We start from the raw sequence: 17,694 nt of genomic DNA, 5'->3' as shown, positions 1-17,694 counted from the left end.
CCATGACATTTTCCCTTCATTTGTCTTGCATTCATTAAAAGATAAAGAAAAATTACATTTTAATAAGCATTAAGAAGTCAGTATTATCCGCTCTGGTTTTATGCGCTTGTTAAAGATTAATCTACCATGCATGTTCAGGAGATAAACATCAATACTCACTCTAGACTGAGATCACTCAATGTGCAACAGGTAAATAAAGACACAAATACCTGAAAACATTAGGTTTTTATTTGATTCATTTACAGCACTGAACAGAGTTAGGCTACATTCAAATAAACCACATGTGTGCATTTGTAAAGCTGCACAAAATAAATAAATGCTTCCTTGAAAATAAATACCCACCACACTACTCAGTAGTTTCAGCAAACACTAACAAAATGATCTCTTAATTAACACTGACACATTTCACAAAAGATAGCACACGTTTTTGTTCCCATATTAGAGCCAGTTTTCAGAAAGCAAACATGAAACTAAACATATTCTCTCATCTCTTTCCCCTCGTACATAACAGTATTGTTGCAATTCATCCAACTTTGTGCTGAATTTCAGCTTGTAAATGGATTGTGGTTTGGAGAACTGATCCAGCTTTAATGAACAAAGACACCATTAAATTCTCTTACATATCATAAGCACCAGCTTTTAAATGTAAGAAAGGAAAAATAGGAGTGATCCCAAAGATTAACTGAGCAGAAAAATGCTAAGAAATGAAACATGTTAAGCCTAAAATATTAGGCTTAACAAATTCCAAAATCCAACAGGTAGCATACAGTCCACACAGTCCACAGTGCTTACTGAAGTTTGACACTAACATGTATAGAAATGTCTAAGTTACAAAGGCCAAGAGAAAACCTTACAGCAGGAGTTTTTCCTCAAATACTTAAATCAGATTAATCATGATTCCTGTTTGATATTCTACAGTAAAACATATCCACAATACTAAAAAGGATAGAAACAAAACACTGGAAAACAAAGTGCAATTAAAAATAAAGGTATTGCATATGGTAACTTCTCTAATACAAAATTAAGGAAGGTCTACCAATTACTTGTTTTGTCTGCTCAACAGCCCAAAACAAATATAGGAAAAAAATAAAGAGCAGAAATATATTGGTTTCTTTTTTTTCTATATAATCTGTTATTCATTCAATTAGACTTTCAGGCTTTAACACAACTCTTAACATTTTAAACAAGTCATTAACCAAGGCATTTATTCATTTGGTTGATATCTAAAAAAGAAATTAGAAGTCTATTTGTCCAGTGCTGTCCACTTAGACAGTCGCCAGGACTAAAATTACCCTTAAAAATTAAGGCACAACAGTAATGACAGCAGGCCTCCTCCCCTCCCACAACACAAATATTCATGTCATTATTTGCGTGATGTTTACCTCCTGGGGGAAGTGGTGGGAGTTGGCTGGTTGGAGTCTGATCAGCTGGGTGTGTCGGTTCTGAAGTCACTACAGGGTTGACATTATTAGCAGGACAGGCTCACTCAGCTTTATTCACCATCCAAGTCCAGCTCATGCATTGGTTTCCTGGCAGCAGAGAAAACACCACATTAAACTGGTCAAAGTGTATTTTTCTGCAAAACCTGGTAAACATTACAAGTCAAGGACTTTCACTCACCGCGACCGGAAATTATTTTTTATTTTTTTTTAAGGGAGTAAGTTGTTAAAAGGCATGTGGTGAGACTTTTCTGCCAAATCACACGTCGGTTTTTCGCACCAATCTAGTTGTCGAGGTGTCAAAACTTGAACGTCTTGTGTGTTTCACTTTAACAGTTTAACAGTCTCATTTTTTTTTCAACTTTTAACCCTACTCATATATATATTCATTACACGCTGAGTGCAAAGTTTTTTCCTCTCCCTATTGAGCTTGGTGTAACCTGAGGTATTCTCTTGTATGTGATAATTTCGAGAGATCCTGTGAACATAAAAGGGAAAGACAATAATGTCCAATAAAAACCAAACTGAAGCTGTCAAAGTCCATACATTTCTAGCTGAGGCTGACAAATAAAAATGCTAGTGGACAGCAACTACTCAAGTTTCCTAGAAAACCCTCAAGATTATGAGGTGGTTTTCAAAAACTCTTTACTGGGTAAACACTTTACATGTAAGTTACTTCTCACTGATGATAAAAATTGCTCAGATTTCTCTGGCTCAAGTGAGTCAACAACCTTCCTGGTGATGTCACAATCATGAGTTTTTTTTTTTTAATTTTTATTTTGGGACATTCTAAAGAGGAAACACCTGTTGATCATTTAAAGGGGCAGCACCTTTTCTTCATTACAGACAGACAATGGGTGAAGTGATATCACTGTATAAACATGGGCGAAAAGAAGCTCTGTCATTTGGAATTACAGAGTGTATATTTATACTTCAGCTTAATCAGAGATGTATGGGTATAGCTTGATCAGATGAAAGGCAATGAAAGAATTCAAAACAAGTCTCACAAGATTCTCATCTTTCATTGTAATGTCTTATTTGCAGGGTGGTCATAGGGAGCAAAACATAGCTGTAAAATGAAGAATACAACATTTTATAAAATTTAGCAGCATGTCAGATTAATGCAAATATGTAGAGACCTCTTCGCATGTTAATGGACGCCATTAAAGCATGCAAAACATATTCAGATGCATCTTCACTTAAGGCTCTTTACTCCTCGATCCCCTTTCCTCCTGGTGCCTTTAAGGACTTGAGGTGTCCTTCAGAATTTTTCGCTGTAAATGATGTATAGGTCACAAGCAAGAGGACGGAGGAACGAGGAGGGGAGAAGGATGAAATTAGAGAAATAAAATGACCCAGCGACCCTGAATTGGAATAAGCGGTATAGAAAATGAATGAAATGACTTATAAAAGCACTTGTAGTTTTCCTTGTGCCGTTTTCATCACCATTAATATTATGACAACACTGATCACAAAGTCAACCAAAAAGCTACTAATTGTATTGAGAAGCTGAAGTGGGAAAATGTTTTCAGAGCCTTTCGGTGCAGAAAGACATTACAGGGACAACTCAATGTGCTCTTTTCAGTCCTTAAATGTACATTTTGTGTTTGTCTCTTGTAAGCTGTGTGCCCTCAGCCACATCATAAAAACTGACTCCAAAATAGCAATGAAGAGCAAATGAAGTGAACACATACATGAATGTCTGAAATTTCTGCCCAGGGGGAGGTAAATAAAGGTCTCTGTGTTTGTAAGTTAACTTCACTTGCCTTTCCCAGAAATGTGTTTGGGCCCACAGGTGGCTCCTGGCTGATGAGAGGATCTTGGGACTCTTTAAGGGAGAAGCTTTGCACAGTAAAAGACCTGGAAGATGAGCACTCTTCTCTCCACCACCACAGAGCCATTCCCACCAGCAGCATGCTGAGAAACACTGGAAAAAAACACATAAAACACACATTACTTCATGGGCCCTTTACAAACTGGGCAACAAGTACAGCAGGAGGCTGACGTAAGCTTTTTGCATGATGTCAGCCATCTCCTTGGGTTGTACAAACAGATGGCTGGTATGACTAGGCAGAGCTGTAATGAAGGGCATTTGAGAGAAACCCATCAAATGGCCCATCAAAGGGGTGGGAGCTAACAAGCTATGTTTCTTTTCACTCCTTTTTGAATATGTCAATTTTCTTTCTGTTTTAGTTTTGCATCCTCAAATTAATTTCTGTATTATGCCGTGTAAAGAATTTGTTTAGTAGTAGTTGGGAAGCCTAGAACTTTTTGCATATTTGGAATAAATAATAAAAAAAGGAAGAAAGAAAGAAAAAAGGCAGCATGAGATACATGCAGTACACTAATACTAGCAGCAGTCTGCTCATTACAAAGTGGTCTGTCTCATCACCATGTGACAAAAACTCTGCAAGCAAGTGGCCAAATAAGCAAAAAAGCAAAAATAAGCAAAAACAAAAAACAAAAAAACAAACAAACAAAAAAAAACTTTTGCTGGTCAAATGTTTTATTACATACATAAAAAAAAGACTCTGCTAATGAGAACTCCTATGACTCTGCCTTTGTTTTAAATGAATCAGGAAGGTTCCTGGTAGTTTACATGATGAGGCGGGTTTTATAGTTTTAAAAAAGTAATTATAGTTACTAGTTACTTTTTGCTAAAAAAGTAACGGAGTTCTTAACAGAGTTATTGCATTATAAGAATAACTGTTCGCTCAGATAAGTTAATATTCCGATAATTCTTGAAAAAAAAAAGTTCAAATATGTTCCCTTTAACAGAACCTCAAATTCATCTGCATGTTGATTTATTCATAATAAAACCAAATATTAGATCTAATGAATGAAACAGAAACCTAATTAAATAAATTACTAACAGAAAAATGATACACACTACACTAATCTCAAACAACCTGCAGACACATTCAAATGTGAAAGTTATGTTCACCCAAAACAAAAGCCCATCTCATCTTACAATAGTAACGTGGGGGGGTACCTTAATTCTCCCGACTGAGGATTGATAGGTGTCGATATTTAAAATCAGCTGATGCATTTTGGAGACATTTATCTACATAACACTTATATTAAAACATCTGAAAAAAACTTCTCCGGCTAACAGTTTTCTATTTTTGCATTGTTACTCATCATACATTGCCAATTCCTAGATGAATTGGGCTGCTATCCTTTGGTTTTTACTGATAGTAATGTGTTTTTCTTTTAGAAGAAGACATTTTCTATTGTGTTTCATGTGAATTTACTCTGACACAGTAACACATGCTGATTCTATAACTTCTTTATGTATTGGCTTTCTTTTGTGACCAAGACTATACATACATCTGGTGTCATTTCGACTAGAAGGCAGAAAAAACACAGACCTTGTGAAGAAGTTAAATAAAGTTTAAAATAGTGCATACAGAAAAATTAAATATGTTAACATGAAACACACTGGTCCCATTTTAAAAGCCTGAAATTCGAAAGGATATTCGGTCTAAACGAAGCTTGTTACACATTTTCTTACACTATAACCGACAGCTTAGTCAGAACTTCTGCTATCTCTTCTTGAATTTGCCTTGTCATAAAGTGCAGTTGAACAACTATTTGTCTGAACAAAGAACATCAGCACAAGGATATCCTCTATCTCACATTTAGGATTTCTTTTGTACAATGATACCCATATGAGTAAAAAAATCAATATTTATCCATTGTGGCTGATAACTTATTGTCAGGTGCTTTTGTTGAGAATGCTAATAAGCTGGGTGACAGCTTTCTGTTTGACTAGTTCATGTTTCTGGCAGACTCGTACTGTCATGAATAACAAACAGGATTTAGTTCCTGGTGAAGGTAGAAGTCTTACTGATTAATGAGAGGATTCCAGCAAATGCAGTATCAGATAATGTCGATGATGTAGTTTTAGAGGAAATGGCAGGAGGAGAAATGCAGCTAAACTGCAGCCTCTTGGCCAGCAGGTCAACGGCACACTCATGTTGGCACACCACCCCAGGAAGTCCACACGCAGACGGTCCTTAAAAGCAGCAGAATAATCACTGTGAGGTGGAGCCAACTGGTTTATTTTCTTTGAGCAAAAACATTACCTCAAAACTGCACTTTATCAAACAGCATAGTTATAGTCTGACACATTCTGAATTGGTGATACCGTTCGGTTGAAGAGCAGGCTGAAGAATGGCCACACCGCCTGGTGAGGTTAAGTTAGACAGCAGAACCTGGAAGTTTCTGCCATTGTGCTTGTTTGCTCGGCAGATGGAACGTGTGACTTCTTCAGCCCAGTATACATATCCCTAAAAACATAAAACATTGGAGTTACTGCCACATCATGACAGTTTCCCATCAGACCAATCTGTATTTGTGTTTTTTTTTTTTTATAAATCTTAAGTGTGATGCTACTATCAATCAGTGCAAGAAAAGACTGATACCTCAAACACAGCGAGACCAAATGACCGGTCCAGATAGCCGTTAGATTGTACTACTGTTTTACGGTGACGACCCTCTAGATTTACTCTTGAGATGCTCCTCATTCCCTGGTCAAACCAGTACAGCAGCTGGCGAGGCATATCTAGGGAATACAAGAGCACATTCATGAATGTGCACCATCAACAGCAGCACTGAAGGAGAAACATACTGAAACTAAATCACAGATGTAAAAGCCACTTCGCTTCTTGTAAAAACACAATGTTCCCGTTTTAAAGGGGAAGCTGGATTTCACCACTTCCTCAAACTTATCTGTGCAATGCCCCGGGACCCAGGATATGGCCCGGGGGCAGGAGGGGTGTAGGAGTTTGAAGGGGGGCTGTGTGAGGTTCGGGGGATAGTAGGGGGAGGTGATGAGACAGAGGTTTTGTGTGTGTTTACGCTGTGTGTGTGCCAGGATGAGTAAGAGTGTGCAAGGATTTAGGTGTGTATGTGGGGTGGGGAGGGATCACATGCACTTGTGGGGGAGGCCTGGGGGTGGTGGGCTGTGGGTCTGGGCTCTTCCACTGTCCTCCTCCCCCCTCTTGTCCTTCCCCTTTAGGCATGTGGTGGGTGGGTGCCTTCTGGGGTCGGTGGGGCTCACTGGCTGCAGTCACTGTTTGACCCGGTCGTGGGGGACGGCTGCCCCTGGCTTGTCTTGTCCTGGGGAACTGGGGTGCCTAGTGCCACCAGCAGCTCACCTTCTAGAGGGAAGTTCACTTCTCTCTGGACTTACATGCCTGGACCCCTCTTCTTCCCCACTCTCTCCCACACATATACACACACACACACACACATAGGGATTTGGGAGGTGTGCACATCATGTGGGGAGGAGCAGCGGGGGCCTCTTTGGTTGTACCCTGTGGTGACTCGCCTCTCAGTTTTAATTACAATTAGACATCAAAAACCAAAAAACAAAACATGCAAACAACTTCTGGGGGGGTGTGCCATGTAGTGCATGGTGGTGTGGGGCTGGATTATGTTTTTTTAACATACATACCCAGAGAGACGGCAACAGGCTGGTGAACTGAGGAGGTGACCAGATCTATCCTGTCGCTCCCATTTAAGCTGGCCCTCTGGATCTTTGGAGAGCTCCCACACTGTGTCCAGAAGAGGAAGCTGAGAAAACGAAAGCATCTGCGTTTTAATCTACTTTCCATTACTGTTAGTTGGCTTTGAATTTTATCTACAAATATCTTTACCAAGATAAACGGGTGGCCTGTCTATGGTGTATTCTACCTTTTGCCTGATAGCCTCTGTGATAGGTTGCCAATAAAAAAATTAATAAATAACTATATTTCTGTTATTTGTGTAAAGTCATATGCAACACTGTTCTTCCAGACTGGACCCAGTAGTTATCAGTGCCAGGTTCATACAAGGTCAGTCTTTTTAAATAGATATGATGTAATTTGTGTGGGTGGATGGATGTTTTCTTGCAGCTCTTTAGGATTCAACACTTACAAATAAACCTTGTTTAATCATACCCAGTTTTAATGTGCAGCTGTTAACTGTACTTAAATGCACAAATGTTGTATTTAATCACATATACATGGTGGTGTGTTAGTTCTCAAAACAAAGCTTGGAAATAAATCAATATATTTTAAATAAAATCTTCTCAACATTTCATCTGGTAAATCATTTAATGGCCATACTGATGCGCTTTGGATTGAATGTAATAGTACAGGCCCTCTCACCCTTGGAGAGGATCCACAGCAACAGCAGAGGGTCTGTCGAGCCCTGTGACGAGCTGATGCTGAAAGGAACTGTCCAGCAGTGCCACATTAACAGAACCCCTCTCTGGACTGGTCCAATAGAGAAGTCTGTGAATCCAGTCCACGGCAAGGCCAGACACTGAGCCTTCGACTTTCAGCACCAACACTGCTTCCTGCGACTTTTCATCCACTGAGATCCTGAAAAAACATGCATGTAACATTCAAACTATATGAGCATCCACAACTCAAAACAAATGGTGACTTTTAACCATGAAATGCAACTTCATCTCTACCCAGTACTTATTCTTGCTTATATTTACTTTTACCAACTACTCAACAAAAAACAATAGGATTAAATCAATAAATGACATAAATACACATCTCCAACTGTATTTAGTTATGCTAAATACACAAATGACAAATGAAGTAAAACTTACATTTTGTGCTACTTTGTTTGAAACTACTCATTTCACATAGTACCAGTCAGTAATGGGAAGTGTGTCCAGACTTTTGACTGTAACTGTATCTTTACAAGAAAAAAAAAAACTTCCTGAAATCTCTCTTTACCTTCAAGTTTAGTTTTCTTGTAAAACAAGAGATTCAGCAGGAGTCAGTGGAATAATACCACCATTTCCATTATCTGTAAAAGAGCAGTCTTACATACTGGCTACAAGTCCAGAGGAGTTTCCATTTCTGTGCCAGGAAAGGGCTTTTTAAAAAGATTAGATTGTAGTTTTTAACAATGGGGTGGGTGTATAGTTAAACTATTTATTGTAGCATCAAAGCCCTCTATTTAGAACATTATTGCTTAGTTGTGTTAAAACAAACAACCCTGTATTCCATAGCTCACAGCATTTAAACTGAGCATGCAGCAAGGAGAATAGAAAGCCCAATTTAAAATAGGACAATAGTGCGTGTTGTCTGACTGCTCAGCGTGCATCAAAGTGACAGCTGTTATGTCATAAAAATAACTAAAAATGGCAGTATGAAGCAGATGTGATTGTTCCAGTTTTGAACAGACTTTTTCTTTGTCCATATCATTGCACTTTTGTATTGTTTGTATGTCTGATTTTTTTTTAGATTTAAAAAACAAATAAAAGAGTAATTCTTTTATCATAAGCTTTGGGATATGACTGTATGGCTGAATTAAAAGAGCTAATAATGTTAAGACTTGTACTGTATACTCGAAGCAAACAGTTGCGCAGACATGGCACGAGTGTTCGTGCTACATAGTGGGTGTTGGTATAAAGTGACATGTTGAAGCTTATGCCAACAGTGAATTTACTTTGGCTGGTTACGCATTTTCTTAACATTGACTTTGCACAGCTAGTTATTTATAAAAGATAGGTTAGAAAGAGTGCCAATAAAACAACTAACAGTTATCCTATCTCAGATCTCATGCAAAGCTGTGGTTTGTTATTAATAAAATATCAAGATCAGGATTTCAGCTTTCTGCTTTCTTACGGTCTCTTGTTTAGTCGGCTACTCTTCCTATCATTGTAAGTCTCTTTTTTCACTTTATGCCAAATGGTTAAACTAATGTTCAGTGTGCTGTTTTATAACATTTGTGCCATGTTGTGTGCATTTGTTTTATTCCATTTTAAAAGAATGTCATTTTGAAATCTTCTTCAAATTGTTGACCACATCATCCTCCACCATTTGGAGTCCCGAGCCTTATCTTGCCTACAGTATACTCCCACAACTTACTGTGTTTACATTTATAAACACATATTAACATATTGTATTTTCATCAGGAGATGCAACTGTCACAAGTGATGCAACAGCTCTTCCTGTGCTTGTTACCTGTATATGGATTTTTGCCCATGTTGAGCCCAGTACAGTGTTCGGTTGGAAGCCACGACTGCCACAGGGCCCGGTCCTGGTAAATGTGGGGCCAGTACCTTATTCTCACTGTTAACAAGACTATTAAACTGTATTCCTTTTGAGGTGGTGAAAACCAGCTGAGCCTCTTCTCCTGGAATAAAAGACAAACAAAAAGTAACTTGTATTATTCTTCATAGCTTGAGATTTTCTAGGAAAAACAGGATGGTATCAACACAGTCAATGTCAACAACTTGCATTTTTTGGACCAAAGTTCTCACTTAAAGCCAGTTCTCACAAGTGGCTAAAATGTCTGGCACAGACTGTTGTCACAGTGTGCCTGATTTTAGGGTCAGATTATAGAAACTGCCCTAAAGAGAGGCCCTACGAGGAAAAAGGAAAACATTTCACCAGCTGATAAAATGTGGTTTTGGTTTTGTTTGCTGTGTTTTGTACCTCAGAGCCACCGTAACAAAGAAGCTCAGGCGTTACATTAATAAAACATCAGGAAAAAAACTAAACAAAAGAAGACCTTGAAACAGATCATTAATCAACTATACCAATGCAGTGTCTGATTTGACATCACAGAACAATAGAAAATAAAAGTCTGGTGACTAAAAGTTTTCAGTACCCTGCGTGCTCGATGTATGGGCACACATTACAATAGAAAGGTGTCATTGCAGAACTTTTTGTGGAGATCCATTGCATCTGAATCAGGTGCGTTGGAGCAGCAAATATCTAAAACCTGCAGGATAGTGGCCATTAAGGATCTTCAGTAAAAGGGCAAGTAGTTGCAAATCATGTCAAAACAAAATTCACTATAATATACTGTGTTCCAATTTATTATGTATGCAGGAATTAAGTTATTAAACATTTGGGTTTTAGTTTTTCTGAGGAAGACTTAGTTTGTGTTGCTTCTCCTGTCTGTTTAGATCACTGATAACAATTTAAGACTGGTTAGATAATTTGTTTCCCAGGTGAACTTAATTTTAAGGGAAACTACATAAGAAGGTTTCTCCAAATTATTAAATCACAGTTTCCATGCAGTATGAAAAGAGAAGGCTCTTTATTCAAATGAAAAGCTTGAAACAAAGTAATGCCCTGTCAAAGAAATAAAAAACATAGAACATTTCACAAAAGCTTAAGCAAGACGACAGCCAAAAACTTTAGGAGCAAATTCTGGTATCCTCAGATGAGATCTGGAAAAACTATTCATAGACTCAAAGGTTCAATGCATGAGAGAGTTGTTAATTAAAGAAGGCTCCAATGTTAACATTTGTAAAAATATTTGGATTTGTTTTTAGAAACATAATCTATGTAAATCAAAAAATACAACAGATGCACTTTTTCAGTTCTTGACAACGTATTTAATATTTTGAAACTGAACAGAATATTTATTGTGAATTTAGAGTTGTAGCCAATTTCCTGGGACAAAATGTGTGTGGCCTGGAATTTAGAGAATCTGGTAATAACATTTCAAATGTGAAGGGCATGACAAAAATACTGATTTAGCTCTTCTGTTGTGGGATTTCTGTGGAAACTTGGTAATGTCTCTCATTAGCTGCTTACAACATAAGTTTCTCACCTTTGGCTTTACATTCTCCGGCATTTGGAGTCCTGTTATAGCCCTCTTGGCAGTCACAGGTGAGGTTGCCATTTATGTGAACACACAGCTGATCACACACATCACCCTCCAAGCACATGTCAACCTCTACAGGGACAAGCAAACAAGTTACAAGGTCTTATATTTCTGCAAACATGATGCTCCATTGCGTCACAGAAATAGTGTATAAACATCAAATATTTATCAAAATGTAAACACTTATATCCTGGCTGAGCAAACAGGATCCTGGTCATCCTGGCTCTTTCTGTCACCCATTGTCTGGTTACTACATTGAGTGTGTAAAATTTTACATGTTTGATTAGTCACACATGAATGTGCACCCTCACCATATAAATATAAAACTAAACTCCGGCTGTCGCTCACCCTCACATTGGCTGTCGTCCACCAGCTTCATGTTGTCGGGGCAGTGGCAGAAGAAACCCATCTTCTGGTCCACACAATAATGAGAGCAGCCGCCATTGTTGACCTGACACTCATCCTGATCTGCAAAACCAGAGAAACTGCAGTTACAAACAAGACCGCTGCTGCTCACTTATCTGCATCATTTCTATTTCTTTACAATTTTTTTTCCTAAGATCTAGTGAGGAATCTATGATGTCACCAAAAGTTATTGCACTTTCTAAAGTTATATTTTAGGAGTTCATTTGAGCAACTCTCCATGTTAAAGTCATTCTTTTCAGCCGCACTGGCTGAAATGCCTCGTCATTTCACTTGTCAGTATGAAAGTCAGTCATCTGCCACAATGTCCTATTGTAATGTTGGTAAGTCATGCTCAGTTATGTGTCAATACCAGGAACTAACAATAGCAGTTACACCTAGTGTTAGTCACAATTTCAGAAACCTACAACGGCTTCCTGCATGCAAAGAGCGACAATATAAAAGGCATGTAATGTATGTATGTATGTAATTGTGGACCTCTAAACTCAAAAGTCCTTTACACATGACTGATAATGCATCATCATGCCCAGTGAAGAAGGACTTTTTGGGTAAAAGTGCTATATAAATACAGACCATTTACCATAATGCCAACCATTGTCATGGCCTTTTAAGAACTTATAGTACAGATAAGGTGAGAAGGCATACAACACACACAGGTATATTAACCTGGACATTCAGAAGAGGTCTTGAGCTCTTCTAGATCCTCCACAAAGCTGAATGAACCATTTGGTGATGTCAGCCTAACAGAGTATGTGAGATGAGATCAAATAGAGATATTGCTAAATGTATATTAAAAAATGTAGATAAATGACCATGCTTAATCATTACTATACAATTGGTTTGATGTGTTCAAAGTGTTAAATTCTATCAAATTAGCCTCTTTCCATGAAATTATTATAAAAGAAAAATAATATAAATATAAAAATTATATAAACAATAATAAAATAATTTATAAAATATAACTTTCCCAATTCTAATATTTTCAGTGTATTATCTTATAACATTGAGGGGGGAAAAAAGCTGCAACCACACAATGATAAAGTATTTTAGCCAGCAACTAAACCCAGCAATCTGCAGGAAACACAATCTGAAGATGTTGAGAGCCTTACTGTGAAACGACTGGACTGTGTGGAAAAGTAATATACTGCCCTCTGCTGGGTGGTCAGCAGAACAACAGCAGACTATTTATGAAGAATAGCTAAAGCATCTCGATTTGCACCAATAACAGTGTTTCAAATCATTCCACATTTTTTCAAAGTCAAAGAATTTTATTTGTCACATGCACTGAGATACAGAGTAAAACATGCAGTGAAATGTAAAAAGGGGGGTTCTTAGTGATGCATGATAATCACTAGCACAAAAAAGGTTAAAAGTGCATTCAATAAAAACAATAAGTAAATTAAACTTTTGAAAGCTGTAGTCAGACACTTTACCACAACCACTTCCTGAATGATCATCTTGTCTGATCTGAAATTAGGTATCCGTCAAGTAATGAAACTTCCTGATGTTGACAAAGCTAAATTCATTTCCACCTCTCATCTCTCCAGTATGTAAACGGGCCACCACTAGAATGTGACCACAAAGTGCCACCCCAAGTGTAAATAATTCAAAGAACATGTTCCCTCCCTCATAATAAGCAAGATTGAACATGTATGATCTACTGTTGCTGGGTGGATTGAAACATTGCAAAAGAAAATGTTATCATAAAAGTAAAAGCAGACTTGGACCAAGCTTGTCTGTGTGTTGGGGTTGTGGCTGCAAATCAAATAGTAAAGCCAACACTATTTTTTCTTCCACCCATCCAGAGCAGGTTTGAATGCCCAATCCCTGTTCTTCCCCATGACTCTACCACATAGTCTTAGCCTCGTTTGTTTTGCAGATATAATGTGCTCCTTTCTTTTAGATCAAGTTATCACAGTCATCAGCAGGGGTTTTTGGACTGACTACTCCTCCTAAATCAACAAAAGAAAAGAGACAATTTTCCTGCAGAACAAAGGAGTAAGGTTTAGTAGTAGCACCCAGGGGAGGTATTGGGCCTTAAAGATCATGCTTTATTTCAGTCTTAAGATATTGTAAATCAAGTGTCTGTTACTTAAGACAACAGTCAAAATGAAATATCGAGTTAATCTTTTTTCTTCTTACTTAAAAAACAAAACTAAATAAAAATGTGTAATTAGTTCTAGAGAAATACATGCAGCTGTATAACATCACTCACCACAATTTTCCTCATCGCTGCCATCGGAACAGTCTGGCGAGTGGTCACACCTCCATGCATGCCGGATGCATTCTCCATTGCCACAGTGATATTCCGACACCGCACAAGCAGGGGAAGTCTGAGGCATGGGCTTAGCCAAGCCACAAAATTCCCAGGTCTCATCCCGTCCATCTCTGCAATCAGTCCGCCCATCACAGAGCTTTATTCTGGGCAGACATGCACCGGACGGCCCGCAGGAGAAGAATCCAGCCGTGCAGTTGTGGCAGGAATCCTCGTCTCTCCCGTTATCACAATCATCAACGCCATCACATAAGAGTTTTGTTGATATACACTGTTTGCTATGGCAGGCAAATTCATCGTTCTTACACCACACATGGCCTGGGGAGAGTCGGAGATGTAAGTCAGAAGTGTATTTTGAGGAACAGTGTGTCACAGGGTTTCACTGTAAATATAATCTGAAGAGTTTCAGTTGGAGTTCAGTGGAGTGTTGAGGTTAGTACTGGATTAGAAAAAGAGGATCAAATTAATAGCAGAAAAAAAGCAAATATAGCCTATGTACTTACACAATAGCTGCATATAACTTAAGAAATTTAACATAACATTCAAACTGGGACCAATATAATTAATTATCAATCTGCTATATTGCCTGAGTTAGAAGAAGTCAAATAATGACCATAATACTCAAAATGACTTGCAGGAATCTTAGACATGATTTGTTCCTGTGTTTTTTTTTGGCAGCAATGTTGTGAGAAACCAGTGAATGGCAGAGTGCTACTTGAATCCATCAATGCTGTTGAGAGAGACGTTTTCTATGTGCAAGCTAATCCCTCAGCAAATTCTCTCACATCAGGTTTTAGAAACACAAAAAACACAGTGCTTGTTGAGGATTTCTTTATTCTTCCTGACAAAAGCTCTTTCCCTCATTTGTGTTAATAAGAAAGATTCTTTGTTTTTATTCCTGCTGTCATTTAGTCTGTAGGGTCCCTATCGTCCACCTCCAGTAGATAAACCTAGTCAGTTAATTTGTAAAATAAGTAAATGAATAAATAAAAAGCTGTAGATCAATGACTAGGCCTAATACATGAGAGATCAACATCAAAGACAGCCTCTGCCAGGGCAGAAACTAACAAATACGTGCTCAAAACTGGTGTGTAATGTCATACAGAAGATTTTCATGAAAGTCAGATTCTGAGAAAAGTTTATTTCTTTGTTCTTCTGGCAGCCAGTCAAACCCGAGTCTTTCATGCATGCTGGTTCTTCTCACATCAACAGTGTTAAGGTTTAATGCCAGAAATCACATTAAGGTCTTAAAGATCTCTGTCCTGCAGAGTTCTTCTTAGCAAACCTGCAGTTCGAGCTCAACAACAAAATCCCTCTGGAATTCAACGTCTCAGGCTCTAATCCTACAGACTCTCAGTGGGATTAGAAAACAAAAATCTGTGGTGACATATTCTCACACAGTAACAGTAAATGAGATGATCTCACAGAAAAGGTCACACATGGTACGATGTCAATGTCGGATGGAAGATTACCTTTGTTAGGATGAATATTATGTTCCTGACATTGTTCATTTGAACTATGTGAGTTATGAGGTATGAATATGAGGCAGAGTCTGATTCTCTGGACTTACTGGGGCTATATTTTGCATGGATTTATGTTGTATTGGTTTTATTATTTAGGACCATTTATTAGCTGCAGCACAACTAATAAGGCTTGGGAACTTCTATATCTTGCCTTATTGTCTCTACATGTCATACTCAGAGTCCTGAGATCAGTGCGCAGGTGTGCACAATCAGGGTTGCCATCACAGTGTCAACTCACCGCAGTGGCGTTCATCTGATCCATCCTTACAGTCTGAACGCCCATCACATGTCTTCAGACTCGAGACACACGAGCCATCACCGCACCTGAACCCCAGTTGCTCGTGGCAGACAGGCAAAGAGTGACCTGCAACAGCAGACACACACAATGAATGACCATTTTACTGTTACTGTGTAAAACATCAGCTGATAAGATTACCAATAAGTCCCACAGAGCAGTGCTGTAATGGCGATCACTTCTAATGACAAATTTTTTTTTATTTTTTTATTTAATTCTCATATTCATATAGACATCACAGCAGCAGTGACACCTCCACTTGAGCACTAATTTGACTCTGACCTTCTTCCACTCACCTAGAGAGCCCAAAGCAGACAGGAAACAGCTTCAGAGGGTATGCAAACTGCAGAGAAAATTACTTGCTCTCTCCCTTCCCTGATGGACATGTACAACTCCCACTGCCTCAGTAATGCACCAAATATCATCAAGGACAAATTCATGTTTAACTTGTTGCCCTCTGCCAAACGCTACAGGCACATCAAAGACGGAACAAACACACATAGTTTCTGCCCTAAGGCAATCACCTTTCTGGATTCACACATTCTGCGCAGTATTTCTTTTCTGCTATGCTGTTGAATGTTGTCTAGTTATGCTGTCATTTTGTTCATGTGTTTTGTGTGTTACCAGTGTGTAACCTTTTAAATAAAATTGATCAGGCTGTAATGGATCATCTGTCATCTTCTCAAAGTATGATGGTCTTTTATGCTAGTTTTTCCCCCCACTGCATGGTTTAAAAATATCAATATGGCATGGTCCTTACTTACACACACACACACACACACACACACACACACACACACACACACACACACACACACACACACACACATACATGCTGGATAAACACTGACAGTATAATTTCTTGCGATTTAACATTCATGTTAACGCAAAAACAGCGAGAAAACCTTAAGTAAACTGTCAATTTAACTGCAGTTTTAAAATAATAAAATAAAAGTAATTAAAAAATCACTCCAGTTAGCATTGAAAGACTTCATTCAAAGTGACAAGTGGACAAGCCACTGAGAACCGCCAGTGTTAGTCATGCACAAAACACCAAATACAAGCTCATGGTTTATTTAACAACCAAGAGACTGCAAACCTGACTACTTACCTCGAATATGACGGTAGATGAGCGGCGAGATGAGAAGAAATAAAACTACAAGGTGCCCCATGCTCGTTCAACGCGTCCTACAGAAACGAGGTATGCGGCGCAAGATTATGACGCAAGAGTCTTTCTGTCACACTGGAGGTCTACGAATGAATGAATGAATTTTGTTACTATTTCACTCGTTTTATCTGATCTTTGTGATACGTTTACAGCGTCTAAAAGGCAGTTTATTTGGTTTAGTGTATTACACTATTCTAACATAAAAAAATCTCAATTTAGAATTTTAAAGTTGTTAACAAAAATACGTTTTATACCGAGATTTTTTAAAGAATTGTTTTTTATATTTCACTTGAACATAGATGTCACAAAATGTCCAAAGTAGAAAATGCCCAGAACTAGTGATTTTCTACACTAATACAATACGGCAATATACTGAGGGTAAACAACTTGTCACTTTTGAGCTGAGTCTGTAGACAACTGCCACACAGTTGCACAGATGTTTCTGTGTTTGCTGATTGGACCTCATTGTTACACACATGGTGGCCATTATTATAAATAAATTTGTAATATGAGGTAATCCATCATCTCTACAACGCATTTTAATTTTAAGAATAAATACACACATCTTGTTTATTTTTAGGTTTATAACCTTTATGAGTTATAACTAAGTTCACACTTTTCACAATCTGACAAGGATCCAAGAGTTTTTTAACCCAATAAATTTATATTCTAGCACAGAGAATAACAGAGAATATTTACCTCCTGCTGCTGTATATATTTGCATTAGATTGGTGTTTTATATTCTCAATGAGTATTTCTAAGAGTCAAAACTCAAATAATCTGTGCATTTTTTAGTGGTGAAACCATGTGCAGACAGGAAAATGTTCCAACAGATTTGTATTTACACCCTTTGTACAACCTTTCTTGTAACTCTAAATTAGTCAATTGTTTAGTTCACCTATAATTTTAGGTCCACATCTCTTATAGTACTTATTCTG

At 38.1% G+C, this 17,694-nt stretch overlaps 1 protein-coding gene across 1 annotated transcript; it reads right to left on the bottom strand.

Annotated features, from left to right (window-relative positions):
• Positions 1 to 210: 210 nt before the first annotated feature.
• Positions 211 to 17,206, bottom strand: LOC121653222 (low-density lipoprotein receptor-related protein 8-like). The gene is made up of 14 exons (XM_042006555.1): positions 17,151 to 17,206; positions 16,700 to 16,839; positions 15,532 to 15,657; positions 13,711 to 14,088; positions 11,421 to 11,540; positions 11,019 to 11,144; positions 9,416 to 9,587; positions 7,595 to 7,810; positions 6,901 to 7,019; positions 5,867 to 6,006; positions 5,590 to 5,731; positions 5,290 to 5,457; positions 3,206 to 3,366; positions 211 to 1,529 (listed from the first exon to the last, which is right to left on the bottom strand). The coding sequence occupies exons 2-14, from the start codon at positions 16,758 to 16,760 to the stop codon at positions 1,515 to 1,517; spliced, it is 1,944 nt and encodes a 647-aa protein (XP_041862489.1). The 5' UTR covers positions 16,761 to 16,839; positions 17,151 to 17,206; the 3' UTR covers positions 211 to 1,514.
• Positions 17,207 to 17,694: the final 488 nt, after the last annotated feature.

This window comes from Melanotaenia boesemani, chromosome 14 (assembly GCF_017639745.1).
Source record: "Melanotaenia boesemani isolate fMelBoe1 chromosome 14, fMelBoe1.pri, whole genome shotgun sequence".
NCBI lineage: Eukaryota > Metazoa > Chordata > Actinopteri > Atheriniformes > Melanotaeniidae > Melanotaenia > Melanotaenia boesemani.
The sequence above is the reverse complement of the archived record's forward strand: the minus strand, read 5'-3'. Positions and strand labels throughout refer to the sequence as shown.